At 43.4% G+C, this 14,228-nt stretch overlaps 1 protein-coding gene across 1 annotated transcript; it reads left to right on the forward strand.

Moving 5' to 3' along the window:
* The first annotated feature begins 1,749 nt into the window (after nt 1-1,749).
* Nucleotides 1,750-8,114, forward strand: TLR10 (toll like receptor 10). Its single transcript, XM_060011764.1, has 2 exons — nt 1,750-1,828; nt 5,104-8,114. Exon 2 carries the CDS (start codon nt 5,192-5,194, stop codon nt 7,625-7,627), a length of 2,436 nt encoding a protein of 811 aa, XP_059867747.1. The 5' UTR covers nt 1,750-1,828; nt 5,104-5,191; the 3' UTR covers nt 7,628-8,114.
* The last annotated feature ends 6,114 nt before the right edge of the window (nt 8,115-14,228 follow it).

The raw sequence follows: 14,228 nt of genomic DNA on the forward strand, positions 1-14,228 counted from the left end.
CGGACCCCTTCTCTCATGGGTGTGAGCGGTGGGGAAGTAATCAACAAACAAATAAATGAACAAAAGTTTCAGATAGTGGTAAGTGCTCTATTTTGTACAGAAATAAAATAGGATGAAGGGAATGAACACCAAGTTAATCTAAACGGCATTTTTTTCCCATTTAAAAAAATTATTTATTTTGTTTATTTATTTTTGGCTGCGTCGGGTCTTCGTTGCTGCACGCGGGCTTTCTCTAGTTGCGGCGAGCGGGGGCTACTCTTCGTTGTGGTGCGCAGGCTTCTCACTGCGGTGTCTTCTCTTATTGCAGAGCACTGGCTCTAGGCGCGCAGGCTTCAGTAGTTGTGGCTCGCGGGCTCTAGAGCACAGGCTCAGTAGCTGTGGCGTACGGGCTTAGTTGCTCCGCAGCATGTGGGATCTTCCCGGACCAGGGCTCGAACCTGTGTCCCCTGAACCGGCAGGCGGATTCTTAACCACTGCACCACCAGGGAAGCCCAAAATGGCCTCTTTAGATTAGGTGGTCAAATCAGGTTCCTTAGAGGAGATAAACTTTAAGCCAAGACCTAAATGGTAAGAATGATCCAGCCAAGGAAGGATGAGAGAAGAGCATCCCAAGCTGAGGGAAAAGCTAGGGTAAAGGCCCTGAAGTTGGGGCAAGCATGATGTGGCCAAGGACCAAAGAGAGGGGCAGTATGATTGGAGTGCAGAGGGTCAGGAGAAGAGTTATGTGAAACGAGATCCCAGAAGGAAGCAAGACCAGCTCCTGGGAGACGTTACAATCCAGTATTGGGAGTCTGGATTTCATTCTAAGTGCAATAGTACATTAGGTAGGACATAGGCAGGGTGCTATAACAAGCGACCCCAAAATACAGTGGCTTCAACAAGACAGTGCTCTACATAACGGCTCAATCCATGCCAATCCTTGTAAGTAACTGACCTAAAACCTAAGCTGGGTGGCACTTGCAGACTTATTCACTGGGTTCCTTGAACTGTGTATAAGGAAACGTTAAAGACTCAGTATGATGTAGTGAGCTATAATTTCATTGATTAATGTATTATAGTGTATTTTGAAAACAGATTTATCTCGACTCACCCTAGAGAGACAAGATAGCAGAGTGGCTAAGAGCCCAGGCTCTGCACTCACCATGGGTTAAGTTGTGACTGTGAAGCGGTTACAGGGCCTCTCTGAGAGCCACCTTGTCTACCTGTAAAGGCTGAACAGTGATAGCACCTACCTTACAAGGTGGTGGTTGTAGGAATCAATCTACAGAAAGTCAGTGAATGGTAGTTGTTATCCAAAAAGATATCAGGTGGCCACTGCCTCATTTGCATGAGAGTCAATATGGCGTGGAGATGCTACTAGACATGCTGAATATATGGATTAAAATTATGGTATTGGCAACTAATTTATTTTGCTCGATTCCTAAAATCTGGAAAATAACCATGGACATAAAGTTATATCACAGAGACTCTTTTTTTTTTTTTTCCCGGTACGCGGGCCTCTCACTGCTGTGGCCTCTCCCCTTGCGGAGCACAGGCTCCGGACGCGCAGGCTCAGCGGCCATGGTTCACGGGCCCAGCCGCTCCGCGGCATGTGGGATCTTCCCGGACCGGGGCACGAACCCGCGTCCCCTGCATCGGCAGGCGGACTCTCAACCACTGCTCCACCAGGGAAGCCCGAGACTTTTTTTTTATGTTGGTATTTGTTCTTATTTTGATCATTGGATGGTATATTAAATGTTACAGAAAAAGGAGATGACCAAGAAAGGGCTGCATGGGATGGACTGGAGGAAACAAACATGGAGGGACTATCTCAGTGGAAAAGTGAAAGGTCAGTTCTGGGCCTGCCCCTCCTCAGCCCCACCCCCAACCAGTGCCTTTCATGGTCCTCTTCCACTGAGGGCACAATGGACAAGGAGTATCAAAAATAAACATTCTCTTTTCACACTCACGTCACAGGATGCTTGACATGACATTTCTGTTTCCCTTTTCCTATTTTCTATGAAACAATTTTATAAAGTATTTTCATTTGTAAGTTATCTTAGGAAATATCAACATGTTTTCTAGAATTCCTTCACTTCAACAAGAACAACCACAACAATAAAACCAGACAGGTTCTAGAGAAAGAAAAATCCAGATGAGAGCAGGTAATATTCCAGGAATCCTTTTGTGTTAGCTCTGCCAGTTTTTCTCCCCACCATCCCTGCATGGGTGCATACACACACACACACACAACACACACACACACACACACACACACACACACACACACGCACACACACACACACGCGCACACACACACGCACACGCACACGCACACACACACACACACACACAACACACACACACACACACGCACACGCACACAGCTTCTCAGAACAACGGGACAGCATGAACAGTACAGAGAAGTCTCACTACACCGTGAGTTTGTCTCTTGTTCCTCCTGCTTGTCTATGGGAGTGACCAGTCTGAGGGAGACTGAGGGTCCATGAGTATTAGACACATGCAAGTAGAAGCAGGAAAACTCTCACCACTGCTAGTTACCTTCCCTTGTGTTTTCAGAGTTCCTGGTGTAGGAGGACGTAAAGTCGAAGAATTTACTAATTTAATAGTAGAATCTAACCACTTCTCACCACCTCCCTCTCAACCTTCTTTCTTGCATGAATTATTCCATAGTGTCCCGGGGCTCTTCCCTGCCAGGTTTGTGCCCTTCCAGTCATTTCCAACAGACAAGCAGAGGACTCATTAAGATGTACGTCAGAATCTGCCACTCCTCTACTCTACGTCCTGTACTGGTTTCTTATTTCAGTCAGAGGAAAATCCCCAATCCTTACAAGGTCTGACGTCTTGAATCCACCTCCCCCAATTCCACAAGTCATTCCTCACATTTTCCAAACATGTCCCCCCGCCATCAGGTCTCTGAACTTGTACCTGCTCTCTCTCTCCAGAATACTCTATCCCCAGACAACAAGTGGCTTACTTCCTCACTCCCCTTAGATCTTTGCATGAAGGTCCTGTGAGGCCTTTTTAGACCATTCTGTACAAAATATCACTCCCCAGTCACCCTCAGGTCCCCTCATTTAGTTACTTTCTTTCTAGCCCTGATCACCACCTAACAGATAAATTTATTATTTTGTGTATAGTCTCTCCTTTCTTACCCCTTACTAGAATATAAGCTGAGTCAGAAGAGAAATTCTATCTGTTCTATTCACTGTTATATCCTCAGTGGCTAGAAAAAGTGCCTGGCAGAGTAGGTACTCAATAAATATCTTGAATAATAATATGAAATTCTTAGTTCTCCAACCACCTCTGTTCTGTGTCTAATCAAACACTTGAAGCCTGGTTCTTCTCTCAAAATCCTCAGAATTCTGCATCCATGAGTTTCTTCATCTATAAAATGTGGGTAATAGTACTTCTCTCCCAGAGTTTTGTGATGGATAAGTGAGATAATATACGTGAAGTGTTTAGTATATCTCTTAGCACCTCAAAACGCTTCAAGAAATGGAAATTGTTTCTATCATTATCCCTATTTGGCAGTGATCCAGATTGCTTTTGCCACCAACCTAAAGACATATGGAGGCACAAGGACAGGAACCATCATGTTTATTTCCGTGTTTTGGACTTTCTATACACATGGCCAAGTGTTATTGAAAGTCAGATATTCACTCAAGAGACTCTCTATGTTCACAAATACAAAGTTGAAGAAAAACTTCATGGCATTAATTCAGGGGCCCACAGCATTCAGTGATGAAGAATTACTTTCACTGAGAACTTATGTCCACACAAAAACCTGTACACAGATATTTATAGCAGCTTTATTCATAATTGCTAAAACTTGGAAGCAACCAAGATGTCCTTCAGTAGGTGAATGGATAAACTGGGGTACATCCAGACAATGAAATATTATTCAGTGCTAAAAAGAAATGAACGATCAAGCCATGCAAAGACATGGAAGAAACCTAAGTGCATATTACTATGAGAAAGGAGCCAATCTGAAAAAGGAACATACTGTATGATTCCAACTATATGTCATTCTAGAAAAGGCAAAACAATGGAGACAATAAAAAGACAAGTGGTTGGGCTTCCCTGGTGGCGCAGTGGTTGAGAGTCTGCCTGCCAATGCAGCGGACACGGGTTCGAGCCCTGGTCCGGGAAGATCCCACATGCCGCGGAGCAACTGGGCCCGTGAGCCACAACTACTGAGCCTGCGCGTCTGAAGCCTGTGCTCCGCAACAAGAGAGGCGGCGATAGTGAGAGGCCCGCGCACCACGATGAAGAGTGGCCCCCGCTTGCCACAACTAGAGAAAGCCCTCGCACAGAAACGAAGACCCAACACAGCCAAAAATAAATAAATAAATTTATTAAAAAAAAAAAAAGACACGTGGTTGCCAGCGGTTGTGGGGTGGGCGGAGGATGAATTGGCATAGAGGATGTTTAGGGAAATGAAAATACTCTGTATGACACCATAATGATGAATACACGTCATCATGTATCCATAATGTATCCAAACCCTTAGAATGTACAACACCAAGAGTGAATGATAGCATAAACTATGGACTTTGCATGATTATGAGGAGTCAATGTAGGTCCATCCGTTGTAACAAATGCACCACTCCAGTGTGTGTGTTGATAATGGGGGAGACTGTGCATGTGTGGAGGCAGGAGGGATATGGAAAATCTCTGTACCTTCCTTTCAATGTTGCTGTGAATCTTAAACTGCTCTAAAAAAATCTTCATTTTTAAAAATTTCTTTTCATTTTCTTAAAGCTTTCGGGCTATCAAAAGAGGATGTGGCAGGGGGGTGTTGAATATGACCTAGCAACGCAGTTCCTAATTTGAACTGGGTGAGAGGAACTTCTGCCAGCTATTATATATCTATCTCCCTTCTGGGAATCCTGACTTGCCTCAGTGATGGGGGTGTGACACAGTACCTGGCTTGGAAATCTATAAGCCAAGCTCTGAGATCAAGTCAAAGACTCAATAAATGGGTTGGAACCCTAATCCAGATTCTTGGTGAATACAGTCAGATGTTGGCATTAAAAAAAAAAAATCCTACAGGGTTTAACAAATCACATAACCACTTAACATTATATGTTGTCTTTCCAGGATTTGAACTCATCTTCCTCATTCATATGAGGTGATGTGTGAAAAAAGTCATCTGAGGTGAATCAGTGATAAAATCCTCAGAATTACAATGAAACAGATCAGAAGCATTTACGTATTTTGTAGTATTGTTACGTCAGTGCATAGTGGGGCTTCAAAGCTGCCAGAAGAAACAGAATTGACCACCAACTGCTCAAACGCGTCTTTAAGAAAGGTTCCTGAAGACTTGACCCCAACCACAACCGTACTGGATTTGTCCTACAACCTCCTTTTTCAACTCCAGCGTTCAGATTTTCATTCCCTCTCTAAACTGAAAGTTTTGATTCTATGCCATAACAGAATCCAAGAGCTGGATATCAAGACCTTTGAATTCAACAAGGAGTTAAGCTATTTAGATGTGTCTTACAACAGACTGAAGAGTGTAACTTGGTTCTCGCTGGCAGGTCTCAGACATTTAGATCTGTCCTTCAATGACTTTGACACCGTGCCTACCTGCGAGGAGACTGGCAACATGTCACACCTGGAAATCCTAGGTTTGAGTGGGGCAAAAATACAAAAATCAGATTTCCAGAAAATTGCTCACTTGCATCTAAATACTGTCTTCTTAGGATTGAGAACTCTTTCTCATTATGAAGAAGGTAGCCTGCCCATCTTAAACACAACAAAACTTCACATTGTTTTGCCAATGAACACAAATTTCTGGGTTCTTTTGCGTGATGGAATGAAGACTTCAAAAATATTAGAAATTACGAATATAGATGGCAAAAGCCAATTTGCAAGTTACGAAACTCAGCAAAATCTTATTTTAGAGAATGCCAAGACATCCATTCTGTTACTTAATAAAGTTGATTTACTCTGGGATGATCTTCTGCTTATCTTCCAATTTGTTTGGCATACGTCAGTAGAATACTTCCAGATTCAACATGTGACTTTCGGAGGTAAGGTTTATCTTGACCACAATTCATTTGACTACTCGAATACTGTAATGAGAACTATAAAATTGGAGAATGTACATTTCAGAATTTTTAATATCCCACAGGAGAGAGTCTACTTGCTTTTTACCAAAATGGATATAGAAAACCTGACGATATCAGATGCGCAAATGCCTCATATGCTGTTCCCTATCTATCCTACAAGATTCCAATATTTAAATTTTGCTAACAATATCTTAACAGATGACGTGTTTAAAACATCTATCCAACTGCCTCATTTGAAAACTCTCATTCTGAAGGACAATAAATTGGAGACACTTTCCTTGGTGAGTTGCTTTGCCGGCAACACATCCTTGAGGCACTTAGATCTGAGCGAAAATCTGTTACAACATGAAAATGATGAAAATTGCTTGTGGCCAGAAACCTTGATCACCATGAACTTGTCGTCCAACAAATTTGCTGATTCTGTTTTCAGGTGCTTGCCCAGAAATATTCAAATACTTGACTTGAATAATAACAAAATTCAAACTGTCCCTAAAGACATTATTCACCTGACATCCTTGCGAGAGTTAAATCTTGCATTTAATTTTCTAACTGATCTTCCTGGGTGCAGTCATTTCAGAAGACTCTCAGTTCTGAACGTTGAAATGAACTTAATTCTCAGCCCATCTCTGGAGTTTTTCCAGAGCTGCCAGGAAGTTAAGACTCTAAATGTAGGAAGAAATCCATTCCGATGTACTTGTGAATTAAGAGATTTTATTCAGCTTGAAAAATACTCAGAGGGCATGATGGTTGGGTGGTCAGATTCATACATCTGTGAATACCCTTTGAATCTAAAGGGGACTCAGTTAAAGGATGTTCGTCTTCCTGAAATATCTTGCAACGCAGCTTTGTTGATTGTCACCATTGTGGTTATCATGCTAGTTCTGGGGACGGCTGTGGCCTTCTGCTGCCTCCACTTTGATCTGCCCTGGTATCTCAGGATGCTAGGTCAATGGACACAGACATGGCACAGGGTTAGGAAGACCAGCCAAGAACAGCTCAAGAGAAATATCCAATTCCATGTGTTTATTTCATACAGTGAACATGATTCTGCCTGGGTGAAGTATGAATTGATTCCCAATATAGAGAAAGAAGATAGTTCTGTCCTGATTTGCCTTCATGAGGGAAACTCTGACCCTGGCAAGAGCATTACTGAAGATACCATAAACTGCATTGAGAAAAGTTACAAGTGCATCTTTGTTTTGTCTCCCAACTTTGTCCAGACGGAGTGGTGTCATTATGAACGCTACTTTGCCCACCACAATCTCTTCCGTGAAAGTTCTGATTACATAATGCTTATCCTACTGGAACCCATTCCGCTCTACTGTATTCCTCCCAGGTATCCTAAGCTGAAAACTCTCATGGAAAAGAAAGCATACTTGGAATGGCCCAAGGACAGGCGTAAGTGTGGCCTTTTTTGGGCAAACCTTCGAGCTGCTATTCGTGTTAATTTATTAGAAACCAGAGAGATGTGTGAACTGCAGACATTCACAGAACTGAATGAAGAGTCTCGAGGTTCTGCAATCTCTCTGATAAGAACAGACTGCCTATAGAGTCCCACCCACCCCTAGGGAAATCGGGACCTGAATATACTGTTAGGATATAAATTGACACAACCTTTATCATGGCAATTTGGCAATATCTATTAAAATGAAAAACTATCATTCCTTCATGTCAGTTCCTTGAAGGAGCTCTAAGAATGTATCCTATAGAAATGCAATTTGCAAAGGTTTATGTAAAGAAGGTATTCATCCTGGCATTGTTTGTAATCATGAAAAATTAAAAACAGCTCAAATGTCCACAAAATAAGGATTGATCTAACAAATTATAGTACATTAATGTAACAGAATATTACACAGCCATTAAAAAATGAGGTAGCTCTATATTTTCTGGTATGGAGAAAGTTAGATCTTGGTTTATACATTGAAATAGGAGTCTAAAGGAATATATACCTGTACATTGGTGTGGTAACAGTGGTTAGGGTCTGGAAGTTTGGATTACAGGAAGCATTTGGTTTCTACGTTGTATATTTCTGTAATGTTGGAGTTGCTTAGAATGAATCTATACTTCTTTTGCAAGCAGAGAAAACAATAAAGATAATGTTAAAAGCCTACACATCCTACTCATGTTGTTTGATCGTCCCTTCTAGCCTCACAGTTCATTGAAAGAAAACAAGCTCTCTTGAATTTTGCAAAGTTAAATTTCAAAAACAAACATCAAGAACAAACATGTTCTTTCCCTATTGGCTCACCCACATGATAAAGGAAGGAAATGCCTTTAAGATCTGACACCAATCACCTCTTGCACCCTTGCAACCCATCATTGAATCCTATCAAATTATTGGCCCTTTCCCAGAACACTCATCTCCTTTCATGCCCCCAGACTCTAGAACTTGGCATCATGTCTGCCTGTGATACCTTTCCTGACTTAGTTCGTTTAGGAAATCTTACATATCCTTGAGGTGCAATCCAAATGTCGACTCTTCTTTGAAACTTTCCTCATTTCTTCCCCCAAGCATGATGTTCCTCTATTCTCTACAACACTTGGGACATATTTTCATCACCAAACTGATGCTATATCTTTAAAAAACATCCCTTTCTTACTCTTCTATGAGCTCCTCAAAGGTGAGGACAGACTTCCCTCTGCCCTTGTATCAGCGGCAGTTTGCTCAGTCCGTGGTTCAGAAAAGATGCTCAATGAATGTTTATGGAATGGACATTGGGTTAGCTAGAGGAACTTAGTAGGGACTCAACTGGCTTCAGGATAGAGAGTGGAATTTGAAGGCAAATTCTGAGAACCTGAAGAGGAAGAGCAGGCATAGGTGAAAGGAAGAGAAGACTGAGAACCCAGAATTGACGGATTCCTGAGTACAGCTTCAATCAGGTGAATTTGCCAATATTTGATTGTTCTTGACTTACAAAAATATCTGTTTCAGCTCATTCAAGCTAATAAAACCAATCTAAGCAGGCTAAAATTGGGCTCGGCATCTACTGTATTTCCTTATAGTTTGTGGTCGTACGAATTCCTCACACTAGTAGCCATTAAAAAAAGTGGACTCGAGAAGGTCAGCCTGAGAGTGTAGGGAGAAGGCTGGTGTCAATCTAGAAGCCAGGTTGTACTTCCATTTGGTCAATGGCCAGTCTGCTCTGAGGAGCTCGAGTTCAGCAGCCCTGAGGCTGAGTGTCTCTCTTCTTCCTTCCTGGCGAGCCTTGGTCTGTCTGGTAGAAGGGGAAGCCCGAGGGAACCTCAGTGGAGAGATGGCAGAGGATTAGGAGAACACCTCTCCTCCCAGGCTCCCAGCAGCCGGGCTGCTGATATTAGCTTCGGAAAGAGTCAGACAGACACTGTATGAAGACTCTGTCGCTCTTGCATGAATTAGTGTGAGACTCTTACCTTTACAGATTAATTAACTTGGAACAAACAAAGAGGATAACATCAGCCCTAAAGTTGTCAGGATTGGGTTATTCATGGCAGTTATTCCAGTCTTCAGTTTAGTAATACAGTTTTTTAAATAGACATTTTATTATAATTTAAAAAAAATAACACATTAGGCTTAGTTCTCAGCGACTTCTAATTTTAGCAGCTGGACAACCCCTAAATCTTCCCCACAATTATTTGAGATCTAGATTCTATCTGCAGTCTCTCCCTACTCACCAGGGCGTCCTGCATGTGCAACCTGATTCACATTCCTAAAACAACGACCTTGTTCTATCAGTAACTTATGACCGGAGGCAGCTTCTCAGATTAGCCACCCTTTGTCCACAAGCCAGAACGTGTTCTTTGTATAAAGGATGAAGAATAATTGGGATCCCGGTTTCCCCTGGAGGTTGTGAGGACAACTTCACCACTGGTACTCTGCTGGGGAAACTTCCCATGGTCCCTTAGCTCCGTTTTTCACCTGTGTGAAGCTGGTACTGATCTCAGCCCTCCATTATCATTTTTCTATTTATTTGGCTTATTCCAACTTCCCCCACTAGAATGCAAACTCCTTTAGAGCAGAGATTTTGTCTGTTTTGCTCACAGATGTTGTTTCCACCTCTGCCCAGGACAGTGCTTGGCACATGGCTACTCTCCAAGGATTTTCCAAAGGAAATATAGTTTGTCTGTAGACACTTTGTTGATTGGCCGCCTCTGCTCTTCTCAGGTCCAGCAGGGCAGCCAAGGCCACCCACTTCAGTGTCACCCCTTGTTGTACATCAGGCACATAGGTTTACTCAGCAGGGAGCCTTCTTCACCTTCAATAAGTATATTTTGCTTACACTTTCTGGGACCAGCCGACCCTGGGTCGTCTCCCTCTGCCCCCCACCTTTGGCTCTTCTCTTTACTTCCTCCTGTTGGGATCCGCTTCATCTCAGGGGCTTGCTGTGGACAGCCCTTGAATTTCAGAGTCTGCAGATTATATGAATCCCCACAAATGGGTTTTATGGTCCCCCCACAACCCCCATCAGTGCCCCTCTTCTTGTTGCCGTATCAGCTTTTCAAGAGGAGAAGGGGAAGTTCTGGGCCAATAAAGCCTCTGCTATGGCCCACTCCTCAGACCCCTTCCCCTCTCCCCCACCCCCAGGTCTTGGGAGAGACTTCCTTGAATTTTCTGATAGGTCTTCTTGCTTCTGTAGTTCCCTGGTAGCATGTCTTTAATGACGGGTATGTTCTTAAGCCCTGGTATGGCCAGGCCTGACAGTGTCCTCCAAGCAGGATGTCCCCAGCCCACATCCAGACCCACATGGATCCTGGTCTTCACATGACCCTTCAAGGTACTTCCTGACCCTCTGCCTTGCACATGAGGCCAACCAGGTATCCTACGGAGCTCTGGATCTCGCACCTGTGGGGTCCTCTCAGAGACTGGTGGGTGGGCCTCCATTTGAGGCGGACAGTCTGGCAAGAAGATCACTTCTGCTGGCTGAAACAGCGTGGGGTCACCCAAGATTGGGCCACCAGAATGGTGCACACGTGCTGATTTGGGGTGACTCTCATATCGACCACAAGATGACGTCGGGGGTCTGGGCTACCAACAGTCTACCACCAACCCTTGGGCTTGAGCCAGCCGTGTAGGCCTGTGTCCATCTGTGATTTGATTGTGGTGCCACCTCCTGTCTTCAGTACCTGTGGCAGGTGTGACAGCAGATGCTGCCCGCTTCATCCCCCAGCCCCCAGCATCCCGGGTGATAACCACCATTGCTGCAGCTCTGTGCCATGTATTAGGTAGTCCTTGGAGGATGGCTTTCAAGACTGAACGCCAATGGGCTTTCCGGTCAATGTGCTCTCTCACCTCCCATTGACATGGCGACATCATGCTCTCCCTGTCGTAAGCCATGTTCATAAGGGAAGGACATATGTTGTGGGAGTGGAACTGAGCCTCTCTCTTCTTGCATGGACCCCTCACTACCCTCCCCACTGGCGATGGTGTGTTTTCAGTCAACACTGAAAGAGCTCCCATTCTAGGGAGGCAGTGATCACCACCTCAAGAGTCCAAGAGAAGACACGACTGGAATATGCCTTATTCTATGTCTCCACCATAAAATTCTGAATGTTAGACTAAACAGGACCAGAAAACAAATATCAGTTTATGTTTTCCTACATGCTCTGGGGAAGACTTGCATCAGTGAGGCACAGCACCCAGCTTTGAGTCACTGTAAGGCATCGTGGACAGATGCAGTGACATGAGTAATAATAAAACCATCATTACAGACAGGCTATCAGGGAACTGCAGAGGCAAGAAGATCTATACTGTTTAATGGAAACAGGTTCCGAAGAGCCATGTGGTTTGTGTGGTTAATTACAGCATTGCTACGTTTTGGGGGGGTTTTTTGGTGGAAATGAACCAGGAACAGTACATTGGACAATAAAATGCCTGAAGAGATGGTTCCTGGATTTGAACAGGGCGAGATGGTGCTTGGACCCTACAAAGAATCTTCCAATGCACAATGGACAATGGATAATGGACAAGTAACTCTTCTCTATCCATCTCCATGAAAAAGCCACTATACTTCACATAGGTCTGTACCTTGTGAAACATTTTAAAATCCGGTTATTTATATAATAAGTATAAAAATTAGGAGCTCTGCAAAAAGAATTTTCCTGCCGCCCTGCACACCCTAGAGGCAGCTCTGGGAAGGAGAATATCGTGGCTTATGCAGCCAGAACATACATTGCTTCTTATTTCTTGGTGGCACAATGACTTATTTCAGTTTCAAAGTAAGTCACTGGCAGCAGGACAGTTTTTGCCTCGAGTGCTAATGGGGATGTGGTGAAATTCAGCGCTAAGACTGATGGATCTGAAAGTTTCGAACAGGAAAATTCTAGTACCATGATATTAAGGTTATGGGAAGTTCCTCCTATGGTTTTCATAAAAAACTGAAAGAAGAAGAGGCCTCTCTTATTTTATGTCACGATGGGTGAAGGTACCACATTATTAACTTACGTTCTCCCCATGGAGGAAGTTACAGCCTTAGTTGTGCCCAGGAACTCTCTAGTCCTAAGGCCCTGAAGAGTTTGGCTTCCTGGAAACAGTACCTTTGGCCCTGGGAAAAAAATAGACCAGAGACATATGCTGGAAGAATCTCTACCAGGTTAGCTCTCATTGTCATTAGGACCAATGTCTTCTTTTAATTCCTAGACTCACTAGCCCTGAGGAGATCCAGAGACCCATCAGCCCTCAACCTCCTCCTGGTTCTTTTATTTCTAGAAAAGAGGTGAATCAGTCTCCATGATGCTGTTTGAAGTATCCTGGCCTACTGTGTAACAATACAAACCTGACCCTTCTTGGGGTTTATATGTGCCTGTCACTGTTCTAAGGCTGTTATGAACTTTACCTGTTAATTCTCATAGACCTGTGAATTCAATTTTATTATTATTCTCATATAATAGACAAAGTACCCAAGGTACCAAAAAGTTAAGGTTTCACGGCTAGTAAATGACAGAAATTCAAGGTGGTCTGATTACAGAGCCTGCTTTCATATCTTTTCTGCTAGGCTGCCTCCCAAGACCTTGGAAACTAACTACTGTTCCTGCTAGACCCTGTTCGCAGATGGAGGGATCTTGTTGCATAAGAGCAATTAGCATGATTTGGTGTGTAACCCAAGTGCTTCCAGTCTTCACTGCCTGCGGCTACAAAGAAGGCTCATCAACGTCAATGACCCCGTATTCTTGGTCCCAAGGAGCCTTGTGTGTGCTCATATCCCACACTGTCAGCCGCTCTCACCATCTGATACCACCACAGTCTACTCCACTCCAGCTATCTCAGGTAGCTAGACTGGGGCCTGGCAAGGTCCTTGAAGGCGTCTTGCACTATTGACCTCGCTGAACAAAGTGCCTTCTTGATGGTGCTAATGTTCATGCTAAGGGTGCTTTCCCCCAAGAATCCCAAATCCACTCATCTTGAGGTGAGAAGCCATGCTGAGCTCCATAGCATGGTGGGTTCAATATCTCTCTCCTCAGAACTGGGTGTCGCCATCTCAGCATCCCATAGCCGCAACGCTAGGATTCAGAGTCTCACCAAGTCAACGGGCTCAACATCACTAATCATCGGGGAAATGCAGTCAAAACCACAACGAGATACCACCTCACACCTGTTAGAACGGCCGTCATCAAAAAGACAAGAAATCACAATTGTTGGCAAGGATGTGGAGGTAAAGGAGCCCTTGTGCACTGTTGTTGGAAATGTAAATTGGTACAGCCACTATGAAAAACAGCAGGGAGTTTTTTCAAAAAATTAAAAAGAGAACTACCATATGATCCAGCAATTTCATACCTGTGTATTTATTGGAAGAAAAAAACCCCCACTAATTTTAAAAGAATATGTGTTTATTTCAGCTGTTTACAATAGTCAAAATATGGAACTAACCTAAGGGTCCATGGATACTGAATGAATAAAGAAAATGTGGTATATAAACAATGGACTATTATTTAGCCATAAAAAAAATCTTGCCATTTGTGACAACATGGGTAGACCTTGAAGACATTATACTAAGTGAAGTAAGTCAGACAGATAAAGACAAATACTACATGATCTCACTTATATATGGAATCTAAAACAAAAACAAGACCAAAACCAAAAAAACAAGCTCATAGATACAGAGAAGAGATTTGGTGGTTGCCAGAGGCAGGGGTAGAGGTGTGGGTGAAATGAGTGAAGGGGGTCAAAAGGTACAAATT

Source organism: Delphinus delphis, chromosome 5 (genome assembly GCF_949987515.2).
Source record: "Delphinus delphis chromosome 5, mDelDel1.2, whole genome shotgun sequence".
Classification (NCBI taxonomy): Eukaryota; Metazoa; Chordata; class Mammalia; order Artiodactyla; family Delphinidae; genus Delphinus; species Delphinus delphis.

Coding starts and splice junctions, on each gene's coding strand:
- TLR10 (XM_060011764.1), top strand. CDS start 5,192: ATGAAACAGATCAGAAGCATTTACGTATTTTGTAGTATTGTTACGTCA.